The sequence below is a fragment of the Lingula anatina genome, chromosome 6 (assembly GCF_051362555.1).
Source record: "Lingula anatina isolate TDL-2025a chromosome 6, LinAna3.0, whole genome shotgun sequence".
Lineage (NCBI taxonomy): Eukaryota > Metazoa > Brachiopoda > Lingulata > Lingulida > Lingulidae > Lingula > Lingula anatina.
The window spans coordinates 9,422,237-9,436,161 of record NC_141772.1 but is presented as its reverse complement, the minus strand read 5'-3'; the positions used below and the strand labels follow the sequence as shown (position 1 = coordinate 9,436,161).

Sequence of the window (13,925 nt, the reverse complement as noted above, 5' to 3'; positions counted from 1 at the left end):
AGTTTCTTTGACAAAAAAATCATTAAACTTGCACAATTATAAACTATTATCCCAAGTCATTGTTGGGTAACACCTACCTTTTACACATTCTCGGTAATATTTCAAAGATTTTAAGAAGATTGGGATTTTGTTGAATTATGGCTTTTTAGTAATGATTGGAGTAATTATTTTAAAGACTGTGGTACAGATATTGCCACCCCGTTTTAATCAGGAATGTCTAGTGACCGAGGAAACACATTCGTATCGTCCTGAGCATGTTTTTTTTTTCAGTCACTTGATTTTCTCGTTGTTCTAGAAAATGTGAAGGTCGTCCTGAGCACGTGCTGTACTTCACATTGACCGCCCCTCCGTCCGTTTGCAATAGGAGCGTAAACCACCAAAAATAGGCAACAGCTAGAAGCCGTTTATTTTGTTTTACCAAATGTATTTTGAGGTGAGTGTCGTCGAAGATTGTCTGTGATGAAAGGACACGAAATGAAGGTTTTATCTATGGAGTCTCAGTACAACTTTAAAGAAGATTTAAAAACTCATTTTCAGAAAGTTTTATAACTGATTTGACTGGCTGTTATCTTAACTTTGTACTATCTATTTTAATATCTTAAAATGTTAAATATACTTTACAATTTAATATTATAATATCTAAACTGCCTATTTATTTATTTATTTATTTATTTATTTATTTATTTATTTATTTATTTATTGACTTTATTCGTCTTATTCTGTTTATTTTACCCATGTAAAGACTACTGAACATTTGAGACTTTTATTCTTCTTCTTCTTCTTCTTCTTTTTCTTCTTATTATTACATTTTTCAACATGGTAAGTTACATAATTTGACAGCAACTGAAAGAAGCGCATTTTGCCAGAAAAAAATTTAATCTGCACCAGAATCTGATCTAGGTTCTATGTCATTTTATAAGTTAGGTCAGGTGAGGGGATAACATAATCTATTTCTTCAGAATTCAGATAAAGACGCCCACTTCCTTTGAAATTCCCGGGTATGGGCCTGTACTTTGAGACTGCGGTCGGTGATCTTACAATAATTTATAATTCCAAGTGCCCAATTTAAACTTTTAGTGGAAGCGCGTGGGAAATACGGGTAATATCCAGTATTTGCTCCAGTTAGGCCAACGTATTTCGTTTTGACTTGAAACAGTTTTTACTTGATAAGTTTGAAAGTACTATAAGTATGAAATGCCTTGTCTTTTTTACACCTCCCCCCCTCCCCCCCCCCCCCCCCCCGAAAAAAAAAATATATAAAAATCCAATAAATGTTTTAGAGGAAAGCTTTAGCAACACAACATAAGTGGAATAATCATGTTTTAGTAGGAATGGATATAATTAAATTGATTAAAACGCAAATTGTAACACGTATTTTAGTATTTTAAAATTTGTAGAAATTAATAAGGACTAAAACAAGAAAAAAATTAATAAGAAGCCATTGTTGTTATTAGCACGGCATAAATTGAGCAAAATTCACAAAAAGCAAATAAGGGCTATTCAGCTCAAACAAAATGGCCGCCAAAATTAAAGTGATCTTTTATATAACTGTACTCGTTCGCACTTCAACTCGTTATGTCTTCCATCCCAAACAGTTCAGCAAATGTTGCACAAATTTAAATGTAGAAGCGCGCTGATATTTTGCCGGTCGGCTTTGCCCGTCTAGCAGACGTTCACGTTGTTAAAGCTGCCGAGTTGCCTACACTGATTCTGCAGGCTCTTCATGAGACTGTCGGGAATGATCAGCTTACATGTTGCTTTGGTCGCGCCAAAATAGCCGCCGACGGCATTCACTACCAGACCACAGATAGCATTTTCGTCCACGTTGTTGCAGCCGAACTTGATAAGATCAGGGGCAAAATTGTTGATGACGTTCTCGATGGCGTTGCAAACTGTTGACTTGAGACCCCTCTTGAATTCTTCATCTTCCATCAACATGCGGGCTGAAAACGGAAAGTTAAGAAGTTGGGGGAATTGGTTTTAATTTATTTGCTACAGAATGGCTATTCATTTTGTCTACAAAACGGCTTTTCTGAGGAACTGTTGAAAAGGAGATAAAATGTACTTTGGGCGATAATGTCTTGAACAGTATCAAGACACATTGCAATAGAAACGAATATTAGAAAACCGTTCAGTTAGATCGTAGCGCGGTGTGTTGATGAGGCGTTGATAGTAGTGTAGGCACATCAGGTTGGCATTAAATTACAAATCGAGGTAAAATATTACAGTTTGACAATTCATGAATACCAGGAGTAAATAAAAGTGCATTAAGCCAGTATTTGTAAATTTCTCTTACCCACTCTCTCGTCAAGAGACTTGGCGGAGGCGAATGTCGCGACAAGGCAAAGTACAGCAACACACAGAACCTTCATCTTAACGTTGGCTGAAACTAAAGATGACAAGAACTAGACATTTAAAAGAAAGGTTGCGACGAACATTTGATTTCATGTTTTAAAGACCGAATCTGCGTTTAAAAATGTCCCAAAGTAATACATTTGTGTCCACAATCACGTATCCTGCTTAGCTATGTATCTTTCCTTATTAGTGCAAACTAATTAGTGCAAACTAATTAAAATAATTAATACGATAAAACACCTCTAAAAAAGCAAACATTGTCCATATTTCCGTTTAAAATGCTCGGGATGACAAGGCGATCTAAGACCCCATTCCCAGAGATTAGATCGATCTACTTGAGATCGACCTAACTCCCTGGGGGTTCACGCTAAATAGCTGTCAGCCGAGCGGGCACGAAAGTTAATTACCCCCTTACAGCTAGTGGTAGGCGGGACGGACATTTAAGCCGGATTATCTGACAGTAATCTAGTGAGACTCCCCGCGGGGATAGATCGATCTAAAATCTATGGGAATACGCCCTAAGTGCTTTATCTAAAGAATTGATATAAAACATCAAACCCAAGTCCAAGGATAGGATCGGTCAATAATTTGTGATTAGGAGGTAAAAAATTTATCGAGTGACTTTGATTTGGTTGAAAAAATCACAGATGGGAAATCTAAGAAACTGACGATTGTCGTAAATTGAAGTTTTCACTGCATTGCAATTTGATTTCCACCAGAGTTGTAGAGAAAAAACCGAGTGTGCATGCAGAAATAGATATAAAACTAGAAGAAATAAAATCATGGTACATTGGGCCTGCGCCCTTTCATAGCATAATTTCATTTAAAAGAAATGACCGGACATCATGCCTCATTATGGAGACACAATTCCAAAATGCAAAAAATGTAATAAAGTAGGCCCTGACGCGTATGTTTGAATAGGTCAAGTTGAAATAGACGAACATATATAAAAAAATAATAATAATAAATAAAAATTATTATATATTATATATATATATATATATATATATATATATATATATTATTATTATTATATATATATATTTACGAATGTCCTTTTCTCGGCGTAAGAACCTACCTGGAAGAAGAATGTGATCGGCGCAAATATCTGTAAACCGCAGGAACAGTGTGCCGATCGTCACGGAGTAGCCCCCATTTATACCCCTTAGAGGCCCTGCCCGCGTGGCTCGCTTTCAGCAGAAACCTGCTGCAGGCGTGCCTTAGCGTAGGAGTCGATCACTCGTTACTGTACCCTGAATTTGAGTACTTTGTCGTGGTGAAACCGGCAATTTTAATTTGCTATCCGTGTAGGAGCTTTTCGGAATGTCAGGGCGACCGTGTCCCTATCATGTTTTTCGTGACTTTCTTCAAACTTGCTATTTCGAAACTGTTATGGAGATTTAGGCAGAGACCCGAACTTCCCAAGAGTGAGGTCAGTTTAAGGATACGAGGATTAAGCTATCTGCTATGTGTATCTGCCACCTGTTAGGTCGCACCATGAAAGATTGAAGAGATTGGGCTATTATTGTTAATTTTCTTTCACAAAAAATCCCCTTAAACATGCACAACTTTAACAACTGTGACCCTCAATAGATTGTTAGGTAACACCTTCCATTTACGTATTCTTGGCAGTTTTTCAAAAATTTCAGGCATATGGGGTTTTTGTTGAATATTTACAATTTACTTATAGTTGAAGAACGACTCTCACCTTTAAAAATATCTTTCTTATTCTTGTATTTAGCAGAAAGTGAAGATAATAAAACTTGGAATAAGAACAGAGCCTACCATAAATAAACAGATAAATGATTCAAGTACATTATAAAGAAAAAAATGTTTTAATTGATATATACACTATAACAAGCACCCCCTTGAGTTGTTGCAGTTAGTGAACTTACAGCATCAGAACATTCTGGTCCAGGTTTGAGGTAAAGCACGCGAAGTGAATATTGAGGACACGGTATAATATTAGCACATTATCAGAGATTAACGTGAGTTCAACAGCAGTGTTTACAGCAGTACGCGTGTCCATCGTGTTTGCCCCGTAGAGGTATGAGGTTGGCGGGGGGTGAGGAAGTTCGAAAAGAGCGCGCTTTTGGCAGGAAAAAAAGTCTGAATCAGAATTTGATCTAGGTTTTAGGTCATATTTCAGATTGGCCAACAAAGGGGTAACAGGGTCCACGTTTTCAGAATTTAGAAAAAGACACCCCACTCCCTTTGAAACTGCCGGCTGTAGGCTTGTACCTGGAGGCTTCGGCTGGTTACCTTACACTTATTTTTTAAGATAGTTTGAAGTGGTAAAAAAATAGAAAGGCGGTGTTTAATCACGATGTAAAAAAAAAAAAAATAATAATAATAAAAGACATGTAGGTCTACCTTTTTACTTTGATTACTTGTCACAATGATGATATATACATGCAGGTACACAATATTGTTCCAAGATATGCTCATCGTGATTTCTTTTTTCTCTTTTAATATGAAACTTGTTCAAGTTAATACATTATTTCTAAAACTGACACATCTTCTTGTTATCATTCTTCCATGATTAAGTTAAACGTAAAACTTCACGTATGTATTTGTATGGCATTTAAGTATATGCATTTGAAAGCATTTCAATCGTTGTGAACTTCGGACTTCATCCCATCTGTAGAGTCAGGTCTGCTCTTTTAGGATCAAATCATTTAATATTTTTTCAAAAAAAGTCCCGTCGAATTAACGTAAATATTTAAAAATTATTTGGCTTTGGAGTGCAGTGAGATTAATTCCAAAATTCTTGTCCTGAAATTCACTTGAAAGTGTAATTGTTCCAGATGCAGTTCTTTATATAGCACTTCTTCCCTTACTATTATTCATTCTCCGAGTTTACTTATTTCAATTTGCACATAACATGATGACTGTTGCAGCAACAAAAATATGTCTTTTGAAGACCGTTCAGTTGGCAACCTTGAGAAAGCAAGACCCTGGAAAGTACTGACACAGATGACAGACTATCTGCCCGCACGATATATATTTATATATGATAAAGACAAAATCACATGTTCACTTGACTTGGTCCTCACTTGATGAAAAAAAAAAACAAGGAATTGTTTTTATTTTTTCCTCTTCCCTATTTGTGCTCCATGTCAGTGGTAAAGTTCAGTTTGAATACTAAGGCATTGGGTGTTGTTGGATCAGCTACGTATATCTCCTGGCCGTGGGTGAGACCAAGTTCTGGAAGGAAAATACATAATAAGTATACCACAAAACATGCCATCTTATTATATATATATATATATATATATATATATATATATTACTGCAAGTTTTAATATAATTGTTTGTTCGTAAAAAATAAAAAAATAAAAAAAAATTTTCCATCAATAGTATGAACTTGGTCTTTATTATCATTTATAATAAGTATCAAACACAAGCTAAAATACATTCATACCGTTAGCTTATGGAACCAGCAACAGTATTGACCGGAATTTTAAAAAATTTGGTTTAAAAACCAAGATACTTGAACCTGAGTAATCTAACATCCCACGCAAGATATGAGAGGCTATCAACATCAGCTGTCACCAGCCACCCATGGGGGTCAATCTACCTGACATTTATAAGATGGTCCTGGCCGCAATACTACCTAGCGGTCAGTGAGTGTCAACCTCTGCTCACATCAGTCTGATGAAGGCCTACATCCAGGTTGGCCGTAAGCCAACAGTATGAATGTATTTCGGCTTGTGTTTGATAATTATCATATATTAAACTACCCACATTTGAAAATGTCCCAAAATCATATTATGTCTCCTAATTCAGACCTTTAACGGTCTTTTTAAAACTGTTAAATCAAATAAAAGTATCTGATATCAATATTTCCTTCCAAAATGTACAGAAAGACATATTAGTCTAAACATTACAATATGGTACACATTTAGAACTAAATAACTATATTTAAAAAAAAAATGGTATAAAATGTGTCATTCAAGTGCAGGGACAGATTGAGCAATAATTCATAAGTAGGACAGCATTTTTTTCCAATTTAAACAAATTTTAATTTGGTGTGGGAGTTCCCAAAAAAGTAAACCTTTAATCACATAAAAGTTCCTGAGTAGCAAATATGCATTTTTTTCCTGAAGGTCAACTACTGTAAATTCAGTGTATGATCTTTTGTGAATTACCTTGAAGAGATTTCTTCAAATTTTCTTTCGTTCTCTGTCGTATAGATTGTATAGTTTGCATGTACAGGGTCCTATTTTTGCCATCTATCATTGTCGTTATGCCAGGAGACTTCATTTGACTGAAAAGTAAAAAGATATTGACAAAATCTTGAACAACAGTGTACCATATATTATGTACAGGTTAAAAAACTTCTTTCGCCTAAACATTCACAAAAACTTAATAAAAAAAAAAAAATAAATAAATAAAAAACGCAAAGATGTGCATATTATAACACCTTTGATATAACTTGGAAACTTACTAAGTTGTACTTTCTGTGAGATAATCAATTATTTCCTGTAGTTTTGAGTCCTCTGAGAAGTTTAAGGGTTGTGGCACTTGAGAACAAACGGGACAGTCCTCTTTTCTTTCAATCTCAAATGTATACGTATACACTCCTTCCGTGTCATTAAAATTGACATAATTGTTCAGCGGGGGACAGCAACTGGTCGCCAACTTGAACACCTCCGTGGCACATGCAGCTGGAAAACAAGACCATAAATAGATAAAGATTAATTTAGCCAATAAACATATCAAATATACTCTACTGGGAATGGATTGTCTTGTAAAAGGGTCATTGTGTTAAAAACTGTATAAGTTGTAAGAATAAAATAATTTTAAGGCTGTGTTAAAAAGTGATACAGCTCAAGGATAAAAGCTAAATAAAAATCATTAAATGCCTTTCAAAACTAGTAGCCTAGTGTTGATTGGTAAAAAAAAAATTAATGCATGCAGGATGGCAATTGTCAGTCATGACAGACACGGTTTAATTTGCTACCCCCACTCAATATAAACAGACTCCTACTGATCTACTTGAGATTCAGAGAACTTTTAATTAAGTTACTGGAAGTGACACTGGAATGCTGATATCACAGGCAAGTTCCCTAGGTTTTATTCATAAATAACAATTAAAATATGCCTTATATATAATATCTGTGTAAGCAGTGTTGGTATTGTTTATGTAGATGGGTTTCCAGACAAACAGACAGGTAGAGATGACACACCTGATATGACAGCATTGGTGGAGGCTACAGCAGGGATTATCCTCTTGACTACTCCCTGTGTAAGGCGGTACGTTACCCCTGTTATCTGGTACTCCCTGGCCCTCTCCAACGACTTCTCAAATATCCACTTAATGTGCTGAGGGTCATCTCCGTCTATGTTTACTTCCTCTGGAATATAGTCATCAAGGCACCCGTATAACTTCTCATATGAGGCAGAGTGAGTGTTGAAGAAATGGTGATTCACTGCATTATGTGTAACAATGTGGACAATTCTACTGGATGATTTTGTTGCCATTTCAATTACTGAGCACATTTTATCTCTTTCAAGTACAAAGATGTCAAAACATTCCTTCATATCTTAGCAACCAGGCAATAAACTAAGCATTTTTTTCTACAAAGATATAGGTTGCTAATGTACATGAGAATCAAGTTAAGTCAATTTTCTTTATTACCATGTTTTGTTAATTTTTTCTTTAAGTACAGATTAAGGATTTTACACGATTCTGAAGCTACACTTCACCATTCTCCTGCATACCTCCAAATGGTTTTTCCTGTGGCCAGAGTAGCACCCTGGCATACTCTATACAGTGTTCAGGTAGACGAGGTGTGTGGGCTATAGTACACATGGGGAAATTCACCTGCAAGTTTAAAATATATATAATATAAAAAATTGCAACTTTTAATAAACCCATAATCATTCATGATACTTCATATCTCTAGCACAAAAATATATATCACACTCATACACTTGTGGTGGATAAAGCTCTAGAGAGGACACACATGCACACAAACACACACATACCTGGGGTGGATACAGCTCTAAAGTACACTCCACACAGGCCGTCATCCCAGGCAGGATCACCCTGCCATTTCCTTTAAAACCTTCAGTGCCGCCATCTACCATGGGGATGATCGACTGCTGGTCCACCATGCCGTCCTCGTAGTTTAACAAACTGATCTGAAAGGTATAATTTTGTAATGATTATCTGCATCAAGTAAAGATTGGATTTCTTTTCAAATTAAAAATGAATTACTGGAAATACTCATTACTGGAAAAAGAGACAGCTGAACATATTTTTACACGACAAACATGATGAAATTAGTAACTTAAACACTGAATTTTCTAGACAGGATTTAGTGGCATTTTGGAGAAGTCACAGAATAATCAACAATAATTTCAATAGGCTCCTTACCAGCATCCCATTGATCCATCTTCTGGCAACTATAGAATCTAAACCACATACTAATATGTGAAATTCTGAAAAATTAAAAGAGCAAAAATTTAATTTCATCATTTAATTTTACAAACATTAAAGCTTATTGTTACTTATTACTATTATTATTACTTCTATTATTGTTACTATTACCTGTTAATTAGTAATATTATTGAATCTGATAGATCATTTAACTTATAACAGTGTTTCACATAAATTTTCTTCCATAGAGAGCCCTTCCTCTGAATGGCAACATGGCACATAGAAATGGTAGCATTTATTATTATTATGCCACTTAGTACATGTACTTTAAACAGAAAAATGAGTTGTGGATTAAAAGCATTTTCAACTAATATCTGGAACTCTAGACAGTTTATTTATTTTTGTCATATACTACGTATCATCTTTTCCCTCTTTATTCTTTCTGTTTTTCTTTCTTTTTTTTTTTTTTAATTTTCAAATTGCTTTCTTTAAACTTTGGCAGGGTACACTTACGCCTGTAGAATGAACTGTCAAAGTCCTGGATTTTGGCATAATGACTGCAAGGACGTTGTCAAGGAAATATGTAAAGTCTGAGTATGGTTTTTGAACTGAACCAATAGCAGAATTATTTTTAAAAAGTCTTAACTCGGTTAAAAAGTTTTGAAATTAGTGTAAAGTTTTAAATCAAATATTAGCTTGACAAATCAAACATAAAAACCTTAAAATGAGAAGCGTGTTTTTTCTGCATCTACATGTAGATTTGTTATATTAACACAATCACCTAACATCTAAAATCACCAATCTATTCAAATCTTAACATAATTCAAAAACCAAACAAAGGTGAGGTACATGACAGCCACAAACTGGACTCTATTTTTAACGACAGAAAGGATACGGTGTAACTTCACAACCAGGCACTCTGGCGTTGACAAATGCTGCGGCACATTCCGCCTTTGGTTTGCCCACATCTGATCTCCTGGAAGCATTGGATTTTAATCATTAGACATCTTTTAAAAAGGAAAACAATCTTAAAAATACAATTTACCACCATCCTCCAAACTATCATTCAATTTAATATTGATTTTGCTGACTGATTGAAAATGCTATCATAAAAAAGGGAGAAAAATTCATGAAATATTCTCAAATGGCCTTCGTGTTGAATAAGGGCAAATGAACATAATTGGTGTTTAAGTTAAAATCAAACATAAGATTGACAAATCAAATATAAAACCCTTAGAACAAGAAGTGTGGTCATTTTCTGCATCTGCACTTGTTATGGGAGACATATAAGTTCAACAAAATGATACAGCCATCACACAGAAATACCTGAACAGAAACTGTCTATTGAGATTGGAGACATCTATTGTGTCCATGTCAATGACATCAATTTTCCGAAACCCAAGAAGGGCCTGAAAATAACAGTGAAAAAAGTTTTCAATATTTGCTGATATGAGTTAGAAGACATGATAGTGATTGTTTGTAAGAAAGTTTGGAGATCTAACTATTTTTGGAGTCCTGGTAAATACAAGATCCCTGAGTAAAGTACAACTCTAATTTAGCTTTTACTTATTTTCCAGAAAAACGGGAATCTAGTATCTATTCTATTATGTCAAATATATTATCCAAGGAGAGCAGGGATATATTAATATGTTTTATAGTTTCTTACCAGATCTTTGAGAAGTTCACAACCTAAACCTCCAGCACCAATTACTAATATCTTGCATGATTCCAGTATAAATCCCAATGTCTGGAATAAAAACCAACTCTCTTTTTAAAGAAATATGTTAATCAAAAAAGGGTGAATTTCCTTTAGCTCAACATCTACTCTGTGTAGATGTTATAGAAATAAAATGGTGAAAAATTGGAATTACACAGTTCAGACATTTTCTTTTATTTTCATTAAAAACTCCACATGCTGTATCTATTGTACATGTAATTGGATTTTATTTAATTCTAAATGCCCAAAATAGTGTTAAACCAGAAGTTTATTTAAAATATGCATCCTCTCCCCTTCCCCTTTGTCCAACATTTTCTCCTTGCTTTTTTTGTCCAGCTATGCATCATTAAGTTTTAATTAACATGAAGTTATTAATATTATTCCATTGTGCTAATCTTTAATCCAAACCATGCCGGTAATTGTAAACTGTACCTCAGGGCTGGCTTCAAAGTCTGGATGTGCGAAGGGCCCACCTCGTTCCAGTAGCTTTTTAATGTGATTCCAGCGGCCGTGCCAATCCACGGGATCTAAAGCCATTCTGTAAGTAATAATAACATTAATATTGACACCATTTTGTGTGACTCACCTGCAACAGGCCTAACCAAGTACCAGAACATTTCATATCATGAAAAATTGATATTAAAACTCTCTCCTCCCTAGCACGGTATTACTGTAAGTTAACCAAGGAACTACTTCTATAATTTCTATTCAAGTCTTCATATTTACATATTGCATCATGGTGAATCTATATACGTATACTGAAAACGCCTGAGGCAGATTACAGATATTGATACTAGAGAGTACTGAGTATTGTTTGACAAGACCATACCGGCTCGACAGGATTGGCAAAATCCTTAAAAACCAAAGATTAACATGGTATTTTTTAATTTAACAAACAACAAGGTTAAAAAGATGAAAATTTCTGTGTGATTAAAATCGTCAAAAAAGGTTTTCTAAACGCCAATAACTTAATTTTTCCTGAATGAAATGTAAAGACTGGGACTCACGGTTCTTCAGCCATGTTGTATAAATTGCAGCTTAAGCTATTCTTCAATTTCCCTAAAATGTAATGATATTTTCCCAACATCAAGGTCACATTGAAGTTAAAATTAATATATTTAATATAAGATCTTTTTCAATGAATATATTGATGAAATCTATACTTTCCAAGCTTTTATTCAACATGCACATAAGCGGCCTTGACCTAATTCTGAGAATCGATATGGACGAGGTGGAGCTCGCCCCGCTGCGGCCTCTCTCAGATTTTTTGCTGGAATCTGCCAGGTTTCAGGTGCCGTCTTTGAGAGACCCAACACGATGGAACAACCGAATGATCAACAACTTGCTGTACTATCAGACCAACTATTTTCTCTCGGCTGTGGTGATATTTTTAATAATAGGGTGAGCTGATGCACTCGGAAACAGATGGAGTTTTGTTTTCATTTATTGACATATTTTGGGGTCTTTTATTTTATTGTTTTACTCCTTTATATAAAGTTATTGTGAAATCAGGATAATTAGGAAGGTTGGGGACAGTATATTCATATCGAAAGCGAATTTGTGTTGTGAGTTTTTCAGGCATGATGATTATCAGTAGACCAATGGCATGATTTATTTCACTTCATTGTATTTTAAATGGTGTATTTAACATAGCTCAGGCAAAGAACTTAAAAGATGCCACTTAATGTATGTATCAACAGTAGGACTGGACAGTGAATAAAGCAATGTTTTACTGCAGTTTGGTACTTCAAACTGTTAGCCCAAAAGACAAACCTTGTACATTTTGAAAGTAGTTTTCTAGTACGGGCTAAATAACTTTTCATGGAGTAACCGCATGACATTGATTTCCAGGTGGAAGGGGCATGATTACCACACCCAGAACATGTAGACAAGATATGAAATTAAACAGCGTCACTTATTTTTCAGTGTTTTGCATCCTGTGAAAATGGTGATAGGAGTTCTGGCTGTGGCGGTAGTGTTCTCTGTCTTTGTGTATGCTACAAATAACAGAGCAGCCACAAGGCATTTCAAGAAAGACCACCCCTTGCTGTGTATGGGTGGTGTTTTATTTGGTGGTTATCTGTTGGTTTATATGGCAGGAGCAGTTATTGTGTTCCTCTTCGGGATTGCTTTACCTCTGTTTTGTAAGTACAAATTTTCTCATACTTTTTTTGCTCCTAATTCTTGGTTTTAATCTAGTGAATGATTTACAAAATTAAAACACTAGTAACAAATTTTAATGGCTGTTAAAGAAAAATTATTTGATTAAATAAAATAATATGCTGTTTACTAAATTACTAAAGTATGTATATTTTTTTCATTATGTAAGGCTTATATTTCAGAATTCTACTTTGTGACATATTTAAGACATTTAGGGTCATTTTATATTTTAAATTTCTTAATAGTTAAATTTTTCAATTTTATTACAGTACAAGTGTAACATTTAAGGTGTAATTCAAATATGACATTTTTCTCCATAATTTTCAGTGATACTTTTACATTCATCCCTTCGTATGAGGAATGTGAAGAATCGTTTCACCAACATCAAAATGGAATATGGAGACATTGTTGGCATGAAGAGGACACCCATGAACCTTATTCTGGATGCGTTAGGGCAGCAACCTGAAGTTGTTGCACACTGAAATGTGATAGTTGAGATGTCACATCCAGCACAATGGGCTTCACACCTAACACAATGAGACCTAGGTCTGGGTCAAATGTTTGACTGTGCTGAAAACTTTTGGCTGATTTTTAAAATGTGCTATTCTGAGTACAGTAGGCATTAACATTTGCCAAGAGACTGAGGCAGAATATGCATCACTATCACTGAATGTGGTCATTTGCTTTGCTTCAGTGGTGTTCTTATGAATTATGAATTTTCTGATGGAGTTGTCCATTTGTCAAATTATATGGAACAGTTTTGATGTGGTGCTAAGGTAAAATCAAAATGTACACTAATTCAATAATTGAAAATATGATATTCTTTGTCTGTGTAAAACCATACACAAAGATGTCGCTGTGTTACATGAACTTCATTTTATGAAATATGCTGATGATTTACCTAATTGGTGGTCAAATTAACTGTTACATATTGCCAGAACCATGTTTCATATCTTTGGGACTGTAAATGTAAATAATATCATGTAGAAATTATAGCAATATATATAATTATTGAGCGAGTCCTTGTTTTGATAATATGTCATTCATATAAACAAAAAAAAAAAAAAAATGAGATGTAGCATTCAGAAAAAAACTGATATATGTACACGCACAGATGGGTCCTATTTTACTTAAACTGGCTGTGCACCCACAAAATAAGAAATCTTTCCCCTGCCCATTGTTACACTTTGTTGTTGTTTTTTTTTAATTCTATCATACCAAGTTCCTTTCATTTCTCTTTTCTTCTTCCTCCATTACATACCCTTCCCTCTCTCGCATGTCGTCTTTGCTCAAATCAGAGAATGA

General features: G+C 34.8%; 3 protein-coding genes across 3 annotated transcripts; 1 reads left to right on the top strand and 2 right to left on the bottom strand.

The window, feature by feature from the left end:
- Positions 1 to 1,427: 1,427 nt before the first annotated feature.
- Positions 1,428 to 3,589, bottom strand: LOC106180364 (uncharacterized). Its single transcript, XM_087016417.1, has 3 exons — positions 3,434 to 3,589; positions 2,297 to 2,389; positions 1,428 to 1,943 (listed from the first exon to the last, which is right to left on the bottom strand). The coding sequence occupies exons 2-3, from the start codon at positions 2,370 to 2,372 to the stop codon at positions 1,663 to 1,665; spliced, it is 357 nt and encodes a 118-aa protein (XP_086872543.1). The 5' UTR covers positions 2,373 to 2,389; positions 3,434 to 3,589; the 3' UTR covers positions 1,428 to 1,662.
- Positions 3,590 to 4,717: 1,128 nt separating this feature from the next.
- On the bottom strand, positions 4,718 to 11,521 carry LOC106180312 (NEDD8-activating enzyme E1 catalytic subunit). The gene is made up of 13 exons (XM_013564275.2): positions 11,468 to 11,521; positions 10,893 to 10,998; positions 10,410 to 10,490; positions 10,070 to 10,152; positions 9,639 to 9,719; positions 9,257 to 9,300; positions 8,741 to 8,805; positions 8,350 to 8,505; positions 8,083 to 8,185; positions 7,548 to 7,715; positions 6,806 to 7,025; positions 6,507 to 6,625; positions 4,718 to 5,562 (listed from the first exon to the last, which is right to left on the bottom strand). The coding sequence occupies exons 1-13, from the start codon at positions 11,479 to 11,481 to the stop codon at positions 5,459 to 5,461; spliced, it is 1,344 nt and encodes a 447-aa protein (XP_013419729.1). The 5' UTR covers positions 11,482 to 11,521; the 3' UTR covers positions 4,718 to 5,458.
- A 137-nt stretch (positions 11,522 to 11,658) lies between these two features.
- Positions 11,659 to 13,639, top strand: LOC106180355 (PRA1 family protein 2). The gene is made up of 3 exons (XM_013564326.2): positions 11,659 to 11,861; positions 12,387 to 12,604; positions 12,948 to 13,639. The coding sequence occupies exons 1-3, from the start codon at positions 11,683 to 11,685 to the stop codon at positions 13,100 to 13,102; spliced, it is 552 nt and encodes a 183-aa protein (XP_013419780.2). The 5' UTR covers positions 11,659 to 11,682; the 3' UTR covers positions 13,103 to 13,639.
- The last annotated feature ends 286 nt before the right edge of the window (positions 13,640 to 13,925 follow it).